This window comes from Clytia hemisphaerica, unplaced genomic scaffold, assembly GCF_902728285.1.
Source record: "Clytia hemisphaerica strain Z4C2 unplaced genomic scaffold, Clytia hemisphaerica genome assembly, whole genome shotgun sequence".
Taxonomy (NCBI): Eukaryota; Metazoa; Cnidaria; class Hydrozoa; order Leptothecata; family Clytiidae; genus Clytia; species Clytia hemisphaerica.
In genome coordinates this window covers 822,553-840,435 of record NW_027103902.1, presented here as the reverse complement: position 1 = coordinate 840,435, position 17,883 = coordinate 822,553, and the positions used below count along the sequence as shown (strand labels likewise).

The window sequence follows — 17,883 nt, the reverse complement described above, 5'->3', positions numbered from 1 at the left end:
GGGTATGATGCAATACAACACAAGCATTTGTGAGCAATTCAACTCTTTCCTTCAATGCATCAAAGCATCTGGAAAACATATGACCCAGCAGCACTTTGTTTTCTTTACACAATTCATGATTGACATTTGGAACACTAAAAAGTATGAATCTTTTGCAACGAAACTCAAAGTTGCACTTTCTTGCTCTAAGGCTTAAAAAACATTATTTCGAAACAAATAAACATTATTTTTAAATTTAGATCTACACTTTCTAAATATTAATTGTGGTATACTTTAGTGATTTATAAATGTCCGGTTAAAAATAAGCTTGCTAAAAATTAATAGTTTAAAAAGTCTACAACATTTATAATCGGCGAAAGGTTTTGTCAAGTGATGAAGAATACAAACGTAGAGAACGTTACAAAGAGGGTCTTCTTTATAAGGATGTACACTTTTTCTTGGAAATGAGGTATCTATTGTACTTTCCGGCGAGTACTTATTCTGTTACACCAGGACCGCCTCCGTGCTTAGATATTTTTATATTTTATTAGTTTTATTTCCATTTAGTTTAAATTTGTCAGTAATTTATGTTTGGCGAGCCAGTACTGCCTCTGTGCTTTCATTCAATATATATTTAACACTTCTCATACATCATGAGACACAATTTCATTCCCATTAATCGAGGGGAGAGAATTTCCCACCCCTTTCGATTTTCTTCTTCCACAAATTGTCTCTGGGGACATATTGAAGTCTCGAGGGTCTAAACATCGGCTAAAAAAGAAAAATACTGATAGGAGAGAAATTCCCACCCCTTTCGATTTTCTTCTTCCACAAATTGTCTCTGGGGACATATTGAAGTCTCGAGGGTCTAAACATCGGCTAAAAAAGAAAAATACTGATAGGAGAGAAATTCCCACCCCTTTCGATTTTCTTCTTCCACAAATTGTCTCTGGGGACATATTGAAGTCTCGAGGGTCTAAACATCGGCTAAAAAAGAAAAATACTGATAGGAGAGAAATTCCCACCCCTTTCGATTTTCTTCTTCCACAAATTGTCTTCGGGGACATATTGAAGTCTCAAGGGTCTAAACATCGGCTAATAAAGAAAAACAGTGATAGGAGAGAAATTCCCACCCCTTTCGATTTTCTTCTTCCACAAATTGTCTCCGGGGACATATTGAAGTCTCGAAGGTCTAAACATCGGCTAAAAAAGAAAAATACTGATAGGAGAGAAATTCCCACCCCTTTCGATTTTCTTCTTCCACAAATTGTCTCCGGGGACATATTGAAGTCTCGAAGGTCTAAACATCGGCTAAAAAAGAAAAATACTGATAGGAGAGAAATTCCCACCCCTTTCGATTTTCTTCTTCCACAAATTGTCTCTGGGGACATATTGAAGTCTCAAGGGTCTAAACATCGGCTAATAAAGAAAAACAGTGATAGGAGAGAAATTCCCACCCCTTTCGATTTTCTTCTTCCACAAATTGTCTTCGGGGACATATTGAAGTCTCGAAGGGTCTAAACATCGGCTACTAAAAAAGAAAAATACTGATAGGAGAGAAATTCCCACGCCTTTCGATTTTCTTCTTCCACAAATTGTCTCCGGGGACATATTGAAGTCTCGAGGGTCTAAACATCGGCTAATAAAGAAAAATACTGATAGGAGAGAAATTCCCACCCCTTTCGATTTTCTTCTTCCACAAATTGTCTCCGGGGACATATTGAAGTCTCGAGGGTCTAAACATCGGCTAATAAAGAAAAATACTGATAGGAGAGAAATTCCCACCCCTTTCGATTTTCTTCTTCCACAAATTGTCTCCTGGGGACATATTGAAGTCTCAAGGGTCTAAACATCGGCTAATAAAGAAAAATACTGATAGGAGAGAAATTCCCACCCCTTTCGATTTTCTTCTTCCACAAATTGTCTCTGGGGACATGTTGAAGTCTCAAGGGTCTAAACATCGGCTAATAAAGAAAAATACTGATAGGAGAGAAATTCCCACCCCTTTCGATTTTCTTCTTCCACAAATTGTCTCTGGGGACATGTTGAAGTCTCAAGGGTCTAAACATCGGCTAATAAAGAAAAATACTGATAGGAGAGAAATTCCCACCCCTTTCGATTTTCATCTTCGCAAATTGTCTTGGGGACATATTGAAGTCTCAAGGGTCTAAACATCGGCTAATAAAGAAAAATACTGATAGGAGAGAAATTCCCACCCCTTTCGATTTTCTTCTTCCACAAATTGTCTCTCGGGACATATTGAAGTCTTAAGGGTCTAAACATCGGCTAATAAAGAAAAATACTGATAGGAGAGAAATTCCCACCCCTTTCGATTTTCTTCTTCCACAAATTGTCTCTGGGGACATATTGAAGTCTCAAGGGTCTAAACATCGGCTAAAAAAGAAAAATACTGATAGGAGAGAAATTCCCACCCCTTTCGATTTTCATCTTCGCAAATTGTCTCTGGGGACATGTTGAAGTCTCAAGGGTCTAAACATCGGCTAATAAAGAAAAATACTGATAGGAGAGAAATTCCCACCCCTTTCGATTTTCATCTTCGCAAATTGTCTTCGGGGACATATTGAAGTCTCGAGGGTCTAAACATCGGCTAATAAAGAAAAATACTGATAGGAGAGAAATTCCCACCCCTTTCGATTTTCATCTTCGCAAATTGTCTTCGGGGACATATTGAAGTCTCGAGGGTCTAAACATCGGCTAATAAAGAAAAATACTGATAGGAGAGAAATTCCTACCCCTTTCGATTTTCATCTTCGCAAATTGTCTTCGGGGACATATTGAAGTCTCGAAGGTCTAAACATCGGCTAATAAAGAAAACTACTGATGGGAGAGAAATTCCCACGCCTTTCGATTTTCTTCTTCCACAAATTGTCTCTGGGGACATGTTGAAGTCTCAAGGGTCTAAACATCTGCTAATAAAGAAAAATACTGATAGGAGAGAAATTCCCACCCCTTTCGATTTTCATCTTCGCAAATTGTCTTCGGGGACATATTGAAGTCTCAAGGGTCTAAACATCGGCTAAAAAAGAAAAATACTGATAGGAGAGAAATTCCCACCCCTTTCGATTTTCGTTCAAACCGTAATTTATTGAATATTTAGTATAAAAGCCTTTTAAACTCAGAGAACTCTTTTATAAAGCCTTTGTTAGTTTACAATAGCCTTTTTGACGAAGAAAGGAAATTTGCGGTTTTTGCTCACTGACGTCATTAATAAAATTTTTTGTCAAAAGTTACCTTACATGACAAGGATCATGTGTGGGAAATTTCATTTAAAAAGACCAATTGGATCAATAGTTAAGGGGTGGTACAAGAAAAGCCCCCCCCCCTAGTTCTGAACCGCCCCTAAAAGCCTAGTATGAATAGGGCTAAGAGAATAGAAATGGTTTACCAATTATCGAAATGGAAATGCAAGTTCTTCGTCTCAGACTAATTACGTTATTGCTGACAATCAACGCGAAAATATCCATATTTATGTCAATGGAACAATAAATAATAGAGTAGAGATACTTTAAACTACTTTTAAGTTTAACATGGCGAAAATACACACATTTCTTCACTCAACACGAATCTAATATAACATATTAAAATCTTTTACATCTATATATACATTATCTATAATAATTATTTGTCATAATTATAATTATTTCTATATTTTAGGATTATAGAAAAATAAAAGAACGGGAAATCGAACACTCTATATAACAATAGAACAGTCGTAGTCGTATGGACAGTTGCAGTCTAAATTTATAAAATCATGTTACCATTTAGAATATATATAATACTTTGACTTAATTTTTCAAGACAGGCAGATTGGTGATGTTAGTAACAGTTTGAGTGAAGCAAGAATGAGTAAAATTGTAAATGGGCCAAATGCATTACTGAGTATCAAAAATAACCTTAAAGGTATAGGCTACAGTATATTTCTTTATCATGTTACACGCAAATTTTATAAGAATAGCTTCTACAAGAACATAAGGGTTAAGATTGGCCAAATCTTAATTAAACTCTAGGAATACCCCCAGGGACACATTTATGGAACATAGAGTATATTCAATTTGTAACAAAAATGCCTGAGCTTTTGAATACGTTAAGCATAGTTCACCTTGGATTTTGTCAAATTCTTTAGAATACTTTATCCTAAATCTATATTATTCTTATAAAAAAAGAGTGTATCAAGTCTCAGAATTCTTCTCCAGTAGCAGCCTTCGAATAGCCAACACCGGACAATTGCACTCTTTTGATATCGTGCGAACCATCAGCTAAATGTAAAAAGCATAAGTCTCAGTGGAGTGGTAAACTGTTGTAGGGTATTTCAAAACATTTTTTCCCGAAGAATTTACTGGAATTTTCTTTAGGTAAAATCGACAATTTAAAAAATCTTTGGAGTTGTCTCGAAAACTTAATTTACAATTTCCTCATTATTTCTACAAAAAGTTTTCAGACCCAAACTATTTCTTGTAAGTTTTAAATAAAAGGTGAAGAAAAACTTGAAGTATTGCTTTACCTCTGGAAGGAAAAAATCTTTTAATAATTTGGCATCTGCATCGGGTAGCACTTCCTTTAATGAACCTTCTACATAGTCAATCTGAAAATACAAAGATACACAGCTATGATAAAGGTTCCAAGAGTTCGAAATCGAGTTAAAAGTACGAAAATTTAGAAATGAATCAAGCAAAGTGGATGTGATTAAACATAATCGAAATATTTCAGGGTTTCTCAGAACTTTTAGCAGGATTAAAAAACCTGAAGTAAAGAAAAACAATTATGTAGATTATAGAAAATTGAATGTAACTATTCTGTCTATTTTATTCGAAATCTTTCCAAAACATTCGATGTGCCTTGGAACAGTTTGTCAAGAAGCAAAAAAGCATTTTAAATAGTCTTTTCCTGATACTTACAATATATGGTTTAAACAATGGTAATATGCTCAAGGACAGGGACTCATGATATCCATCATTACGTTGCAATATCTAGAAATGGATTCAAAACATGCTTTTACTAAAGTCTTTCCAGATATAAGAATGGCTGTAACTATTGAATTTGTTTGAATGAGAATGCGATTTTTTGACCGTTAAAAAGGTATTTGCGAGTAGAATATTATCAAGTGAAATTTGTTTGAAATCTTCTACTATTGTGCTATTATCACCATTTTTATGAATTTTCAAACTTTGACCATTATCACTAACACCATTTTCAAAAAAACTTATTCAGTCAAAAATAATACAGCTCACAGTTGATCACTGGTTGACTCAGAAAAACGAAAGTCAACCAGCCAGATATCTAAAGCAACAACAATGATAATTCTCATTTCTTTCCTAGAAGTACAATATTCAATTTATATATTTATATTGAGACAGACTTTAGTAACTTACTATGTGTTTTATGCTTTCAAGGTGAGTTCTTAAATATCTCTTTTTAAACTCAGCGAGATCTTCCAACCAAGATAGCCTGTTTGAAATCAACACAAAACTTTCGTTATACAACTGCAGCAAATAAAATTTAAATTTTAGCTTTTTAAAATGATGACTTTTCAATTTTTCATTCTTAATAGTCTCCTAGCTTTAGGGCGATCCAATAAAAATTATCCTCTTCTACTTTGAGAGAGATTTTCATTTAACCCCTTGTAAACCCCCCTCCACCTTTCGGTACCAGGGCTTTTTTATCAGAAAAAAACGCGATGGTATAGTCACACCAGAGACTTGATTTGAGTTTCCTTGCAGAAAATTTTTACAAATTTACCCTTATCGCTCTTGTAAAATCTTTTTCAGGAAATGCAGCTGTGAGATGAGACCTTAGGAAATCTTTCCCTCTCAGTCTAATGATAGCCCTTACTATGAGAGGAGATATCCCCGTTGTCAAATTTATAAGATTGACCATAAATAAACACGTATATGAAATTAAAATTATAATTAAAGTCTCAGGAACCTTTTCTTTTTAAAAGCCTCAGAGGTACACAATTACCGTTTATGCTCTACGATCAGAGGTGTGATTAAGTGACATCCACATGATCGGGGTTGTGACGTCCCAAGCTCCACACATTTACTATGAAAAGTCTTGAGGCACTTGTCACAAGTAAACGTTTGGGAGTATATCGGTTTAACTGGTTTCAGACAAAAGTCTTTGCAGCAGTCTAAAACAAACAATCAACAAATATAACGGACGAGGGATATCTTATCGGAAAGGGATCGGTTGTTCAGTAAAAAATATAGAGTGTCAAAGAAAAACTGTGACAAGCAAATATATACCTTTTATCAAAAAGTATAGAAAAACTTCGTAGATTGAACCACGAAATAAATTTTTTCAATTTTCAAGAAAGTTCTTTAGTTAGATCTATCGTATTAACCTTTTGGTAATTTACCCTAATAAATTATCGAAATGTGCGGTGAAAGTTTGTTTACTTGTTTTAGTGTGAAAGCTATTTTCTTCAGCTTTCTTTTCTTCTTTTCTCTTTTTTGCTAAAATAGGATTCAAATATTGTTTTGATTACAGTTTGTCAACGAGAAGTTACAAAATGTAAATCTGTTACTTGCCAGCTTTGATAATCTACTTCCCATCCTATTAACGTTTCCAGAGCAAGTACAAATTATCTCTACAAATTATAGAAATTATTTTGAATTTCAGTCATTATAACAAGGAATTTATTCTTATTCAAGTGAATTGCTGATAACATTTTCTGCAATAAATCATATTTACTTATTTCAGTCGAATGGTGATTTATTCCAGTTTTCCTTTTTGTTTTTCTTTCTTTTTTAGTAGCTGGAATATAATTATTACAAGAAATGGATTAACTCAAGGATTCTAAAAGGATTACATTACATTATATGAAAGCTTAAAGATTTTAAAGAGAAAACCACTCATACCACAAATATTTGTTTTTCTTGAAACTTTCTTCACTTCCAACTTATCTGTTTAGTAGAAATATTGTAATATTACAAGGGAGTCGTTTCTTTTCTCCTATCCTAAATTTGATGATTACTATTTTGCTATGAAAAAACTTTTTATTTTGCCAAAACTTTAAAGAAAATATAAAATGGCAATAAAGAATTTTACATATGCAGAGTTTCCCAAATAAAGCGGTCAGAATCCTTTTCCAGCCAATATTTTCAAAAGCGGTCAGAATTCTACCATGCATAGCAATCCTCATAAGCCATTTTCATAACTCTACTTCTAAATATAGAAAAGGTAAAAAAGCACCAGAATTCAATGGAAAGAAAAATAACCAAGAGTGATCAAATACAATACCTGTGAATGTACAATATTCCTTTAGAATCGTCAGCACTCGTTCGTCATTTAGAAAATTTACCATTGACTGATTATTACCTTTGAAATGAAAAATGGATTCTTGGCTCAAATAAAACAATTATAATCATATTTTGATAATGCTAATGTAACGAGAGGAGGTGACGTCTGCCCCCCCCCCCCAATCTGCCGTCAGGTTTTAACTTTAAGTTGTAGAACAATTTTGTTGTTTTCTTTTATGAAACGCCGGATGATTGACAAAGGCAATATTTTACGACACGGTCCACAAACCATTTAAGCAAGTCGGTAAAAAGTTAAGAGTTTGAATCCTACCACTATAATGTATTTTTTCCTCATAAATTGCAACAAATCCAACTGTAGTTTTGCAATAAACATTCCATTCATGAGCCTGACGAAAATAGTTAACATAAATTTAAATCAAAGAAGGTTAGGAAAATTTCTCCACAACCACACGAGTACTTTTTTTCTGAGTAAGAAAATTCGGTAAGTAACACAAATTTTTAAAATAAATGAAACTATGCCTTCTAAAAAACTTCTGAGTAGTGAGTCACTGAAGCTGTCGTCATTTTTACCTTCGTTTTTACTTGTTCTATGTAATCTCGGTTTCTGCGATTACGATCCTTTTTGGATTCAATCAATTTTACCTGAAAAGAATAAAATGGCCAAAACACTACAATTTTTGGATATTTTCCTTCTTTTTGGCTGAAAACCAGTGAAAACTGCTAATTTTAAGATAAGGGGCGCCAAAATTAGAAATCACAGACGCCTTTTGGTGCCCCGTCTTTCAGCGTCCCTAAAAAATCGGCCGCTGTCCAGTAAATACAATCCAAATTCGTTAATTGGCATGAAATATATTTGCTGAGATTCTATTTTAAATTATTTAAAACACAACACTGCAATTCAAGGCAGTGAAATAGGAAAACAGTAATAGAACCATAAAAAATACTCTAACAATCTTGTAAGAATCCAAAATCAGCCTGAAAATTCTGATGATGAAACAAAAAATAATTTAGTTAAACTTCAATATAATTATGGACTTACAGTTTTATTCCAATCAAGCCCATTGCTTCCTCTACGTTTGGTTGACATGATCTATCAATTCCTAATATTTAACCTTTATGTATGTTTCCTTTAACAAGAAAAGAGAAATGAAACCGATCAATGTTACAAAATATAACCAAATACCTTATGACTGACTCCTTTTAGAAGGTTAAAAAGATTAATCAGCAAGAATATCTAATTATTATGATTGTGTCAGAACGTGCCATCACGGTACGATTTTAAAAGATTGAAAACGAAATTAATATGACTTATTAAATATGATGTATAAACTTTCTGATTTGTATGTATTTTGTGGTCATTAAAGAAAAGAAGTACTTGATTTTCGACAAATCATTGATTGATTATTGACTATCAATTGGTTGAATGTTGACTATCGAATGGTTGCTTTTGATTAAAAGGACACACTAAGTAGCTATAGCTAGTTAAATTTAAGTGAATAAAAATCAAGGTAAGCAAAGCATCGCATAATTTTTCATTTCTTTGTTAATGTTATACTGCGAAATAATAAACACTGATGAAGCATTGACGATTACCATTTTCCCAACTTTTTAAAAATGTCGAAAATGATTTGACTTACCAGTTGTTTGGTTTTGATATTTTTAAGTTTCTTCCTACGCTGGGCATAGATTTTTCCTAATAATTTTTGCTTGATTGTTGGATAAATTTGGTGAAAACATAATGTTGAATTAGAAAAGAATACTATTTGAGCAGGCTTTCAAAGTAAATCAGGTCATTACATGGTGTCCTTAGCTATTATATAGAAAATTATTTTGGTAATAAAGATATGGTTAAGGAATAAATCATTCTCTAAATTTTCATCAGTGCGAATAAGTAATGAGGCAAATAGTTCGATATTGAAGTAAACAAGTTTTTACATTGCTGTGATTACGTGAATAACATTCTCCTTGGTTGTTTTGTTTAGTGTGATTAATTTTTTTGGTGGTAATTGTGTTGGTAAACTATCGGGGACATGTCCAACTATATGCACGTGCATCCCTGAAAAGTAAGAGAATAATGAAAGTAAACTAGAAAAGCACGGCTTACAAAGGATTCCTTGTCCTTTAATCTCTATTTGCCTCCTATTTCACTATGAATTAAGTCACACCGTTGCTCAGTACTCATTTTACTTTTTTGTTTCTTAGCCTGTAGGTCTACGTCAGCTTTACTGCCAATATAATATAGAATTTTATACAGTGTATAATTTTGTTTATAGAACCTGAGCTGCTTTACTAAAAGGATTCAGTGTTTTCCAAGAAATTAAGTCGAGGAATCCGAAAAGGTCCTATCTGAAAAATCTGAAAGTGAATGACCACTTAAATCTTCTTTTATTTTCGATCAAATTATTTGCAATAAGGGATTCTTTCACTCCTATATTTCCTCCTGGTTAAGGGTGACATAATCAAACAGGGTAGCTGCACAGTGTGTTATTGTTTGATAACATTTTCTGGTCAATTCAAAAAGTATGATCAAAACAACCTGACTTACAAAATTGTAATTTCAAAAAAACCTAATAAAAGTAATGTCATGCATAAATCAATTGCATAATGATTTCTCTGATATTGCCTTTTAGCAACTTCTGAGTGGTAACTTCACCAAAATCATTTGTGTAATTTGAAAATAGTTGACCAAGAGAACAATCATTATTTCATGGAACTTGGTTAAATACACATTCTGTTTAATTGATATTACTGCTTTGGATGGTCTGGGATTAGGAGCTGATGATCATTACCCAGAGCGTATAAAAGTTACCTCAAACATAGGTAAATAATCCTTATATATATGTAAGGAAAACTAGACTCAAACCTTGAAAAATCCTAAACATTTCCAAACCATTTTTACTTTCTGACTGACAAACCATTTATTATACTTCCCAACAGTTTCAACAAGATACTACCTTCTGAAGCTGTCTTTGAATGTAAATAAGAGATATACTTTTCTTATTTGGTTGAGTTGCAGGAGGCTTTAAGGCCTATTTTCGCAACTATAGACACTTTCAATGAGCGCCCCGTCAGCACCTTGGACTGACTACCCAATTCCCCTCACATGGCATGGGTTAACCCGGGGGAAGGTTCATTCACTTGCCAAGTAAACCCCAGCGAGTGGGAATCGAACCTCAGTCGCCTGTGTAACAACCAAGGTCAATGACCACTATACCACAGCTCCTTAAACAAGAGAAGGAAAGGAAAATTGTATCCAAGTTAATAATTCCTATTGTATGTATCCTATTATATGAATTAAATTGGTTGCTGCCATTTGTTTTAGTAACAGCCAAGAAGATGATGTGCACCAAAAATAAATTAAAAAAAAAAGATCAAAATCAAATGCCGGATGTGGGACGGATTGATGAACGACAAACAACTATGATTATGCATTTGAGTCCAATCAAGGCCATCCAATTAATCAATTTTAAAAAAGAGCAAAAAACTTTTGATTCATCTGAAAAAAGCATTTGTATTGTATCTATATTGATCATTTTAATGGACCTTTTCTAGCAGCATGGTGTTGGCTGGATTACATAAATTTCAGGATTTAGTCAAATGTTTTCCTTTTTTTTCCTTTTTGGTTTAGTTACAGGAGGCTATTCAGCCTGTTCTTGTAACTGTGTTAACACGATTAAGCATCCTGTCAGCAACCCTGGACTGACTACTCAATTGCCCTCACATGGCATGGGTTGACCTGGCTGAAGGTTCGTTCATATGCTGTTATGAGTGGGAATCAAACTTTGGTCTCCCGTACAGGAATCAAGGTTGATGAGCACTGTACCCCGGCGCCTTTTTAATAAGATAGGACAAAGGTTGTCAATATAAACATCAATTAAAGTTTATCAGAATTATAAATTGCTAATTACATTACATAGTAGTTGGTATATTTCACATTCATAAATCAGAATTTTTTGTTGTACTGTTGTCAAAAAAAGTAACCAGGCAATGTCAATCAAACTGTTTACCATTAACTAATAGAACTTTATGGAATGTATTTGAAAGATACCATGAAAGTGGGTAACTTGCATCATTGGAGGCTAACATGCATAGCCCTCAAATGACTGACCAATCAAAGCAGCAAAATTTCAAAACAAATGAATTACGCAGCTCAGCTCACAGCTCTACTCTACCATTTTTGTTTTGATTTAACTTTGTATTTTAAGGACCAGCCAGGTCATTCATTTGAGGGCTATGCATGTTAGCCTCCACTGATGCAAGTTACCCAACTTCACGGTAGGTGTTCATTTCAATCTAGCTAACTGTATTTTTATACAACATTAGGCCTGTAGGTAGGCCCATTTTCGCCACATAATTACGAAACCAAATTGAAGAGTAATTGAACCAAGAAATTCTGGTAAAGTTCCATTGGGCTGTTGCAGAAAAAAAGCATATTATCCCCTAGTGGATGACACAAATTTTAAAAATCACATTTGTTAAGTAACTTCAGCCAACTTTTAAGCAAAAGATATCAGAATTCCATAAATTTCACCCAATTTTGTGGCCGAAGTATCGGAATTCCATGAATTTTTAGGAATTTTTGGGATTTTACAACAGAAATTTTGCAACTTTTTCTAAACTTTTTGCTAAGGAAATTCCATGTCCACTAGAGGATAATAAGCTAAAACTGGAACAGCACATTACTGTTCGATAGTAATCTGATAACAGTTCGATTGGTTCGATATTTATTCAATCAGATTCAATCGCAGTTCGATGTGTTTGATTTTGATCACCTGAAATCCAGATTATGATTGTTTTCTGCCCTACATGTTGAAGCATGAGGCTTTCAGCGGCACCTCTGATCACGCAATCACATCAATTACAATTAATTTTTAATATCCTAATTGTAATACAACTAAATCGAATCAATCAAGAGGTTTTTGCGGTAAAGTTCGATAGGTGTTCGATCTGGTTCGGTAGTTGACCATCTGTCGTTCCCAAGCGTTCAAAAGAATTTGATGGTCCAATTACAAAAATCAGTTCAATAAGGTTCAAATGACATCACCTGGAAGTAAATAAAGGTGAACAATATAAAATACAGTCAATATTCCAACCCCACCCTGGCTGATCAAACCACTCAGACATCTGATGCTGACCAATCAATATTGCATCATTCAGAAATGAAATTTAATTACAACTAAAATATGTTCAAGTGAAATCACAGCAGAGCATTTGAAAGAGCAGTGATGTGACTTGACTAGTGATTCAACTGGTGCCATTTTTTTATTCATTTAACGCAAACGCTCACTGTGGCAAATTGACCATATATGGAAAATAGCCTATATTTAGCACAGCAATAAAACGAGCCGTAACACACCACAACAAAGGTTTGTTTGATATCAAGCACCTGTATAAGTGTAGTGAAAACTTTTTGAAAGGAGGTTAGACATCACACCTGACACTCTGGCTATCAAAATGCAAAAACAATTGTCTAAATTTCATGTTTCATTAAAATCAATCCTTTTATTTTAGGTGGGGAACATTAAAAAGTACGACTCTGCCGACGCACCCAATAGTCGGGTGCTTTAAGTAAGAAACTTTTACACCCAACAGTTGGGTGTTCATTGTCGGGTGGTTAATATTGGACGCTTTAATAGCACCCAACAAATGGCCAGATCTCAATCGAACGGAATCGACGATAGAACCAGTCGAACCAAATGGAACGCAATCAACCGATTGAAATTCGATTGTCGAACGCAATCAAATCTCAATCGAATATTACCGCAATTTTCAGATTGGATTGATATTGGATTGTGCGTTCGATTTATGTTCAATTGCGTTCGATTGCTTTCGATTGAGATCGTCTAGAGTTGATTGTCTATTTTATGCAGCCATCTTTGTTTTGACGGTTAGAAAGCAGTATGGTCCGATCAACAATACCCTTCTGAACCAGGCAACGTTTCCCGACAACAACGACAATCAAACAACAACAATCGAACCAGTCGAACAACAATCGAACCAATCGACTATTATCCAGAATTTTGACGTTCGATTGAGATTTGATTGCGTTCGACAATCGAATTTCAATCGGTCGATTGCGTTCCATTTGGTTTGACTGGTTCGATCGTCGATGCCATTCGATTGAGATCTTCTGGAAATGGACGGCGCGACGTGGACAACACGGGCAAACTACTGTATAAAAGTATAGCAGGTGGATGGAAAACAGCAAAAGTTTCTGTCAAAGGCCTATGGAGCGATGTCGGGTGTTTTTGAAAATTTAGAAATTCTAGCACCCCACAAAACACCGACAGCAGCACCCGACTGTCGGGTGTGCGTCGGCAGACCAGAATGTCGTTGGAAATTCAACATTCAGGTGGGAATTTCTCGAGAGTGGACCTGAATTTTTAGGTGGGACCTTGATAACCAATCCCCCATTGCACACTATGGCCCCTTACAGACAATCAAAGATTTACAGATAGCTGCTTCGACTAGTAATTTTCATTCTATAAAAGAAGAAATTTTTAAACAGAAAGAAACGTACCTTCCAGTCGGGTTCAACTGATCTTGTTAAGGGCATTTGTATTGGATATTGGTACTGTGAGTGCCGACTGAGCAGTCTGGTTTGTTCACGGGATATGCGGACCGACAAGGACACACCTATTTAAATCTGATTGGCTATTTCTCCGAGTGCGGAATAGATCATTTCTCTAACTGACAAGGAAGATTATTGAAGGGTGAGTGGCTGAAAGTGTTATTTTAGCAAATTTTTTATTACTTCGACTTGAAAGAATTCCTGAAGAAAGTCCAAAGTTTTCACTATAGTTTTTCCTAGCTAAAAAATGATAAAGTTATAGGTTTTCAAGTTGACTAAGTTACGTTACTCCCGCCATTATGGAAGCAAACGTTCGCTTGACATAGAGTCGCCTTTTCGAACGTTTGCTTCCAAAATGGTGGATTTTTCTTCACATACTTAATTTTGGCAAAACTCGAAAGACCTCTACATGATCAGATTGTTATTGATAATGGAATTTCTCAATGTAGATGAGATTTGGTTTCAGGTTATCCCACAGCGGGTCCAAGGTGGTTGTCCATTTGCCCACGTGGGTCTTTCTCTTCGTCACAACAGCACTACGTCACATATTTTAAATTTTCTTTCCAACTCTAAAATGCCATACATATGTCTTTTTTTCTTTCACTTAGTTTGTATGTGGTCATTTGTCACTCTTTAAAATGGGATATTTATATTTTCTGTTATTGTACTTTCATATGTGTGTGTGTTTTTAGAGCCATTTTACTTAAGTTTTGATTACTTAAAAAGTACCTTTTATAAGAAGGGTGTTAATTCTTTGAATCGATTTTTCTGTTTTTGAAAACATGACAGTTCTTAGCCTGGAAACCTGCCGGTTCTTAGCCTGGAAACCTGGCAGTGAAAATCTGATTGCTGAATACAATTTTTATGATGATGATGCCTTCAGCAAGGGATTTGTTCTCCAAGAGAGGCCTAGCACAGTTTTCTATGCTCGTATTTTGATTGGCTTAGAAATTTTGAGAAAGCGGTTGTATTGTGAGTAATGTCTTTTGGAAATGCTCTATACCACGTCGAAAGATAAGGAATGTTTCAGAGATGAAAGGCAGAAGATTTTTTAACAAAAATGTTTATAGCGATATGAGAAGGGGTGTGTACATGTAATCTGGCTCTCTCGTCTTCAGATGGAAACATTAAAGCATAGGCTCGGAGGTTTTGCTCAGAATCATTTCGATGGAATTTATAGACCAAAGATCTCAAAATATCTTAGAATCCCTTCAAACATTTTCTGATCAGCCTGAGTCCTACTACTATGTAACTTGTATTTTCGAAATAAACGGGGGGGGGGGTCCTAATTGCCGGTGGGATTGGAAATTGTACTTCTAAAAACACAAAAATAACTTAAATATCGGCTAAAATCAGGCACTAGCATACTAAGAGGCCTTCACTTTGACGGCTGAAAATAATCTTAAAAATTAAAAACCCGGGGGTCCTAAAAATGTCCGGGGGTTGGAAAGTTTTCGAAAAATTAACAAGCGGGGGCCCCGTTTATTCGGAACCTAAGAGTACGTAACTTGCATTTTGGGAGATATCCTTTATTCGAGTTTTATTAAAAGAGTTTAAGGTCCTTTAGTCCAACTCTTTCTTTGGACGAAAATTACTCACAGCTTATTCTTGAAGAGTGGATATTTTGCTGACTTGGCAAATTTAAAACCTTAAAGGAATTTGAAATCATTCCAAAACATTCTAACTGTATGTATGCTTATTGTTTGTTTTGATTAAGTTATTTTGATGTAAATTTTGATTATGTTAAATCTTCGCCAAGATTTCCAAATGCGACCGCATTTTGGCCAACCGTCGCATCAAAATAAACCCGCGCCAAACTTATCCACCTAGGTAGGCTAGATATCCAAATAAGATTCTTTTTTAACTTTAGTGTGTTCCCCAAGTAAACCTTTAAGCATCAAATCCTCAACATCTTAGTCTTAATGGTGTCTTGCTGATTGACTGACTCTATCTCTGTTGAAAGTTATCACACAAAGAATCCCGTTCACATCTTTTTGTTGTTTGAAATTTAATCACTCTCGTGTTGCCTTTGAGCGGTAGCCCTTGAATCAAAAGAAATTGTCGCCCCTTTCTTTGTTAGAACTAAAACTTGAATTTTTGTTTATGGAATCTAGCAATTTTATCAAATGCTTGCTGTACTTTTTATGGTCTTTATAAGGTATAATATACAGTAATATATGGAGCATGGTCTCCGTCAAATTTTGGGTTCCGTCAAATTTTGGGATCCGTCAAATTTTGGTCTTTGTTAAATTTTGGTCTCCTCACCTTTTTGCATTCCAAATATTTTTTAAGGTCTTTATCTTTTATGGTGTTTAGAATGTGCAAAAAGTGTAAAATATTCTTCGTCGTCTAACCCATGGTTGGCGAGAACTTTCTTCCAAAATTTAAGTCCCCTCGCTTCAAACGGCTTGCCGGTTTATAGACTGTTATCCGCAACTCGTTAATTGATTGATAAAAATAGATTGTCCAGGAAGATTAGTAGCGTTTACTTCGTCCTAACCAATTACAGAAAACAATTGATCAATGATAACAACTTTAGAACTATTGAGTCTAAAGCCCAAATGGCTAGAGTGGAATCATGCATGCATGAAAAATGACGATCACAGCTGTTGGAATGACGGATTGAACCTAACAGTTTCCTTCTTTTCATCCGTGGCAAATCTGGTGATGGACTTTACTTCGATTTTTCTTAAAAGAGTTATCTCTAATCCCTTGGGGCTTTAAACTCGATGCTGTCAATGACTTTTGCCTCCTTTTGAAACTATTCCCAAAGGTAATAATCCTTTAAGGTCTTTAAAATCTTGCTTTAATGAAATAGAGATAAGAAAGATTTGTCGAAATTTCGTTCAAGATACTTTGAAGCGTGAATGAATTGTAAATGGATTAATTTTTTAAGGTCTGACCAATGAATGGAGGTTTTTGGGCAGTTTCACTGTATTCTTATAAAAAATTGTTTCAAAATTCAAAAAGGCTGTGTTATTTGAACCGTTGACGTTTCACTTCACTCCGATATTGAAGTGCCATAAAAGTGTCAATTTTTTTACTGTTTTGGGTTTTTGTTATTTTGAATGTCTTCTCTTGTGTCTTGTTTTGGTTGATGTTTGTTTGGTGTACCATGTTACTATTTCGACTTTATATTCTGATTTTCAAATTTAATGGTATCTGTACCTATTTGGACTTTTAGCCGGACAAGCCACTCTCACAATTAGAGAACGTCATCCGATTGGCTGTAACAAAGATTTCCAATTTTATCATTTTCAAAATTTCCTTTTATTTTCATATAGTTTTAATCTTTAGTAAGCCTTTGTAATTACAAATGTTGTCTATTACCGTACAAATATTTTTTCAAATTGTTTTAGATAGTCTCGTAACTGGTGTCATTTTTGAGCCTCATTTTTCTTGTAAAATTGTTGTAATTTCATAAACAATTTGTTATGGATCAGATAAAAGATCTGTAACTTTTGGACAAGGACTTTGAAATTTCAGATTTTCAACAAAATTAATAATCCAATTGACATTTTGACAGGAACGTCGTTTTTCAGTCGAAAGATATCTTATACAGTCTTTATAAGTTTTGCAAGAATAAACTCTAATTCTATTCAAAGATTTATGGACGTTCAATGGACGTTGAAAAAACGTTGTACGATCTGTTTTGTACACTCTTCTCTTTAGAAGAACCAATAAATTTTGGCTGGTGCTTGGCTGTTTTTAATTTGTTTCGTGATTTTCAGGCTTAAATGTTCTTAAAAATGTTCTCAATATGCTTTCTTAATTCACTAATTGACTTGAAGGCGGCTTAATTGTTCTCATAAAAGTGTGTAGTTTTTTCTTATTGCATGAACTGATCTGCTCCAACCTTTTTCATAATTCTGCTATAGGGTTCAAAGTTGATCTTAGCCTTTCTTGGATTTCAATCAATTCTGTCAAACATTTACATAATTGTATAACATTGAAAAAGGTCTCATAAGTCTAACTCTCTCCCAATCAAAATAAATTGACAGTTTTTGAACAGATCATAAAAATGGACTCAAATTCATACAGTAAAAGTCAAGT

The 17,883-nt window shown here is 34.5% G+C and overlaps 1 protein-coding gene across 7 annotated transcripts; it reads right to left on the bottom strand.

Annotated features, from left to right (window-relative positions):
* Positions 1-3,501: 3,501 nt before the first annotated feature.
* On the bottom strand, positions 3,502-13,876 carry LOC136808956 (uncharacterized). Of its 7 annotated transcripts, XM_067065523.1 has the most exons (15): positions 13,780-13,876; positions 12,032-12,303; positions 9,195-9,315; positions 8,299-8,386; positions 7,830-7,901; positions 7,570-7,645; positions 7,240-7,317; positions 6,858-6,902; positions 6,691-6,753; positions 6,396-6,452; positions 5,959-6,127; positions 5,370-5,445; positions 4,896-4,967; positions 4,502-4,582; positions 3,502-4,256 (listed from the first exon to the last, which is right to left on the bottom strand). In XM_067065523.1, exons 4-15 carry the CDS (start codon positions 8,344-8,346, stop codon positions 4,170-4,172), a joined length of 924 nt encoding a protein of 307 aa, XP_066921624.1. In that variant the 5' UTR covers positions 8,347-8,386; positions 9,195-9,315; positions 12,032-12,303; positions 13,780-13,876; the 3' UTR covers positions 3,502-4,169. The 7 variants fall into 7 exon arrangements, with proteins under 7 accessions (XP_066921624.1, XP_066921625.1, XP_066921627.1 ...); XM_067065524.1 differs by lacking the exons at positions 9,195-9,315; positions 12,032-12,303; positions 13,780-13,876 and adding an exon at positions 8,897-9,168; XM_067065526.1 differs by lacking the exons at positions 6,396-6,452; positions 9,195-9,315; positions 12,032-12,303; positions 13,780-13,876 and having other exon boundaries at positions 8,299-8,890.
* Positions 13,877-17,883: the final 4,007 nt, after the last annotated feature.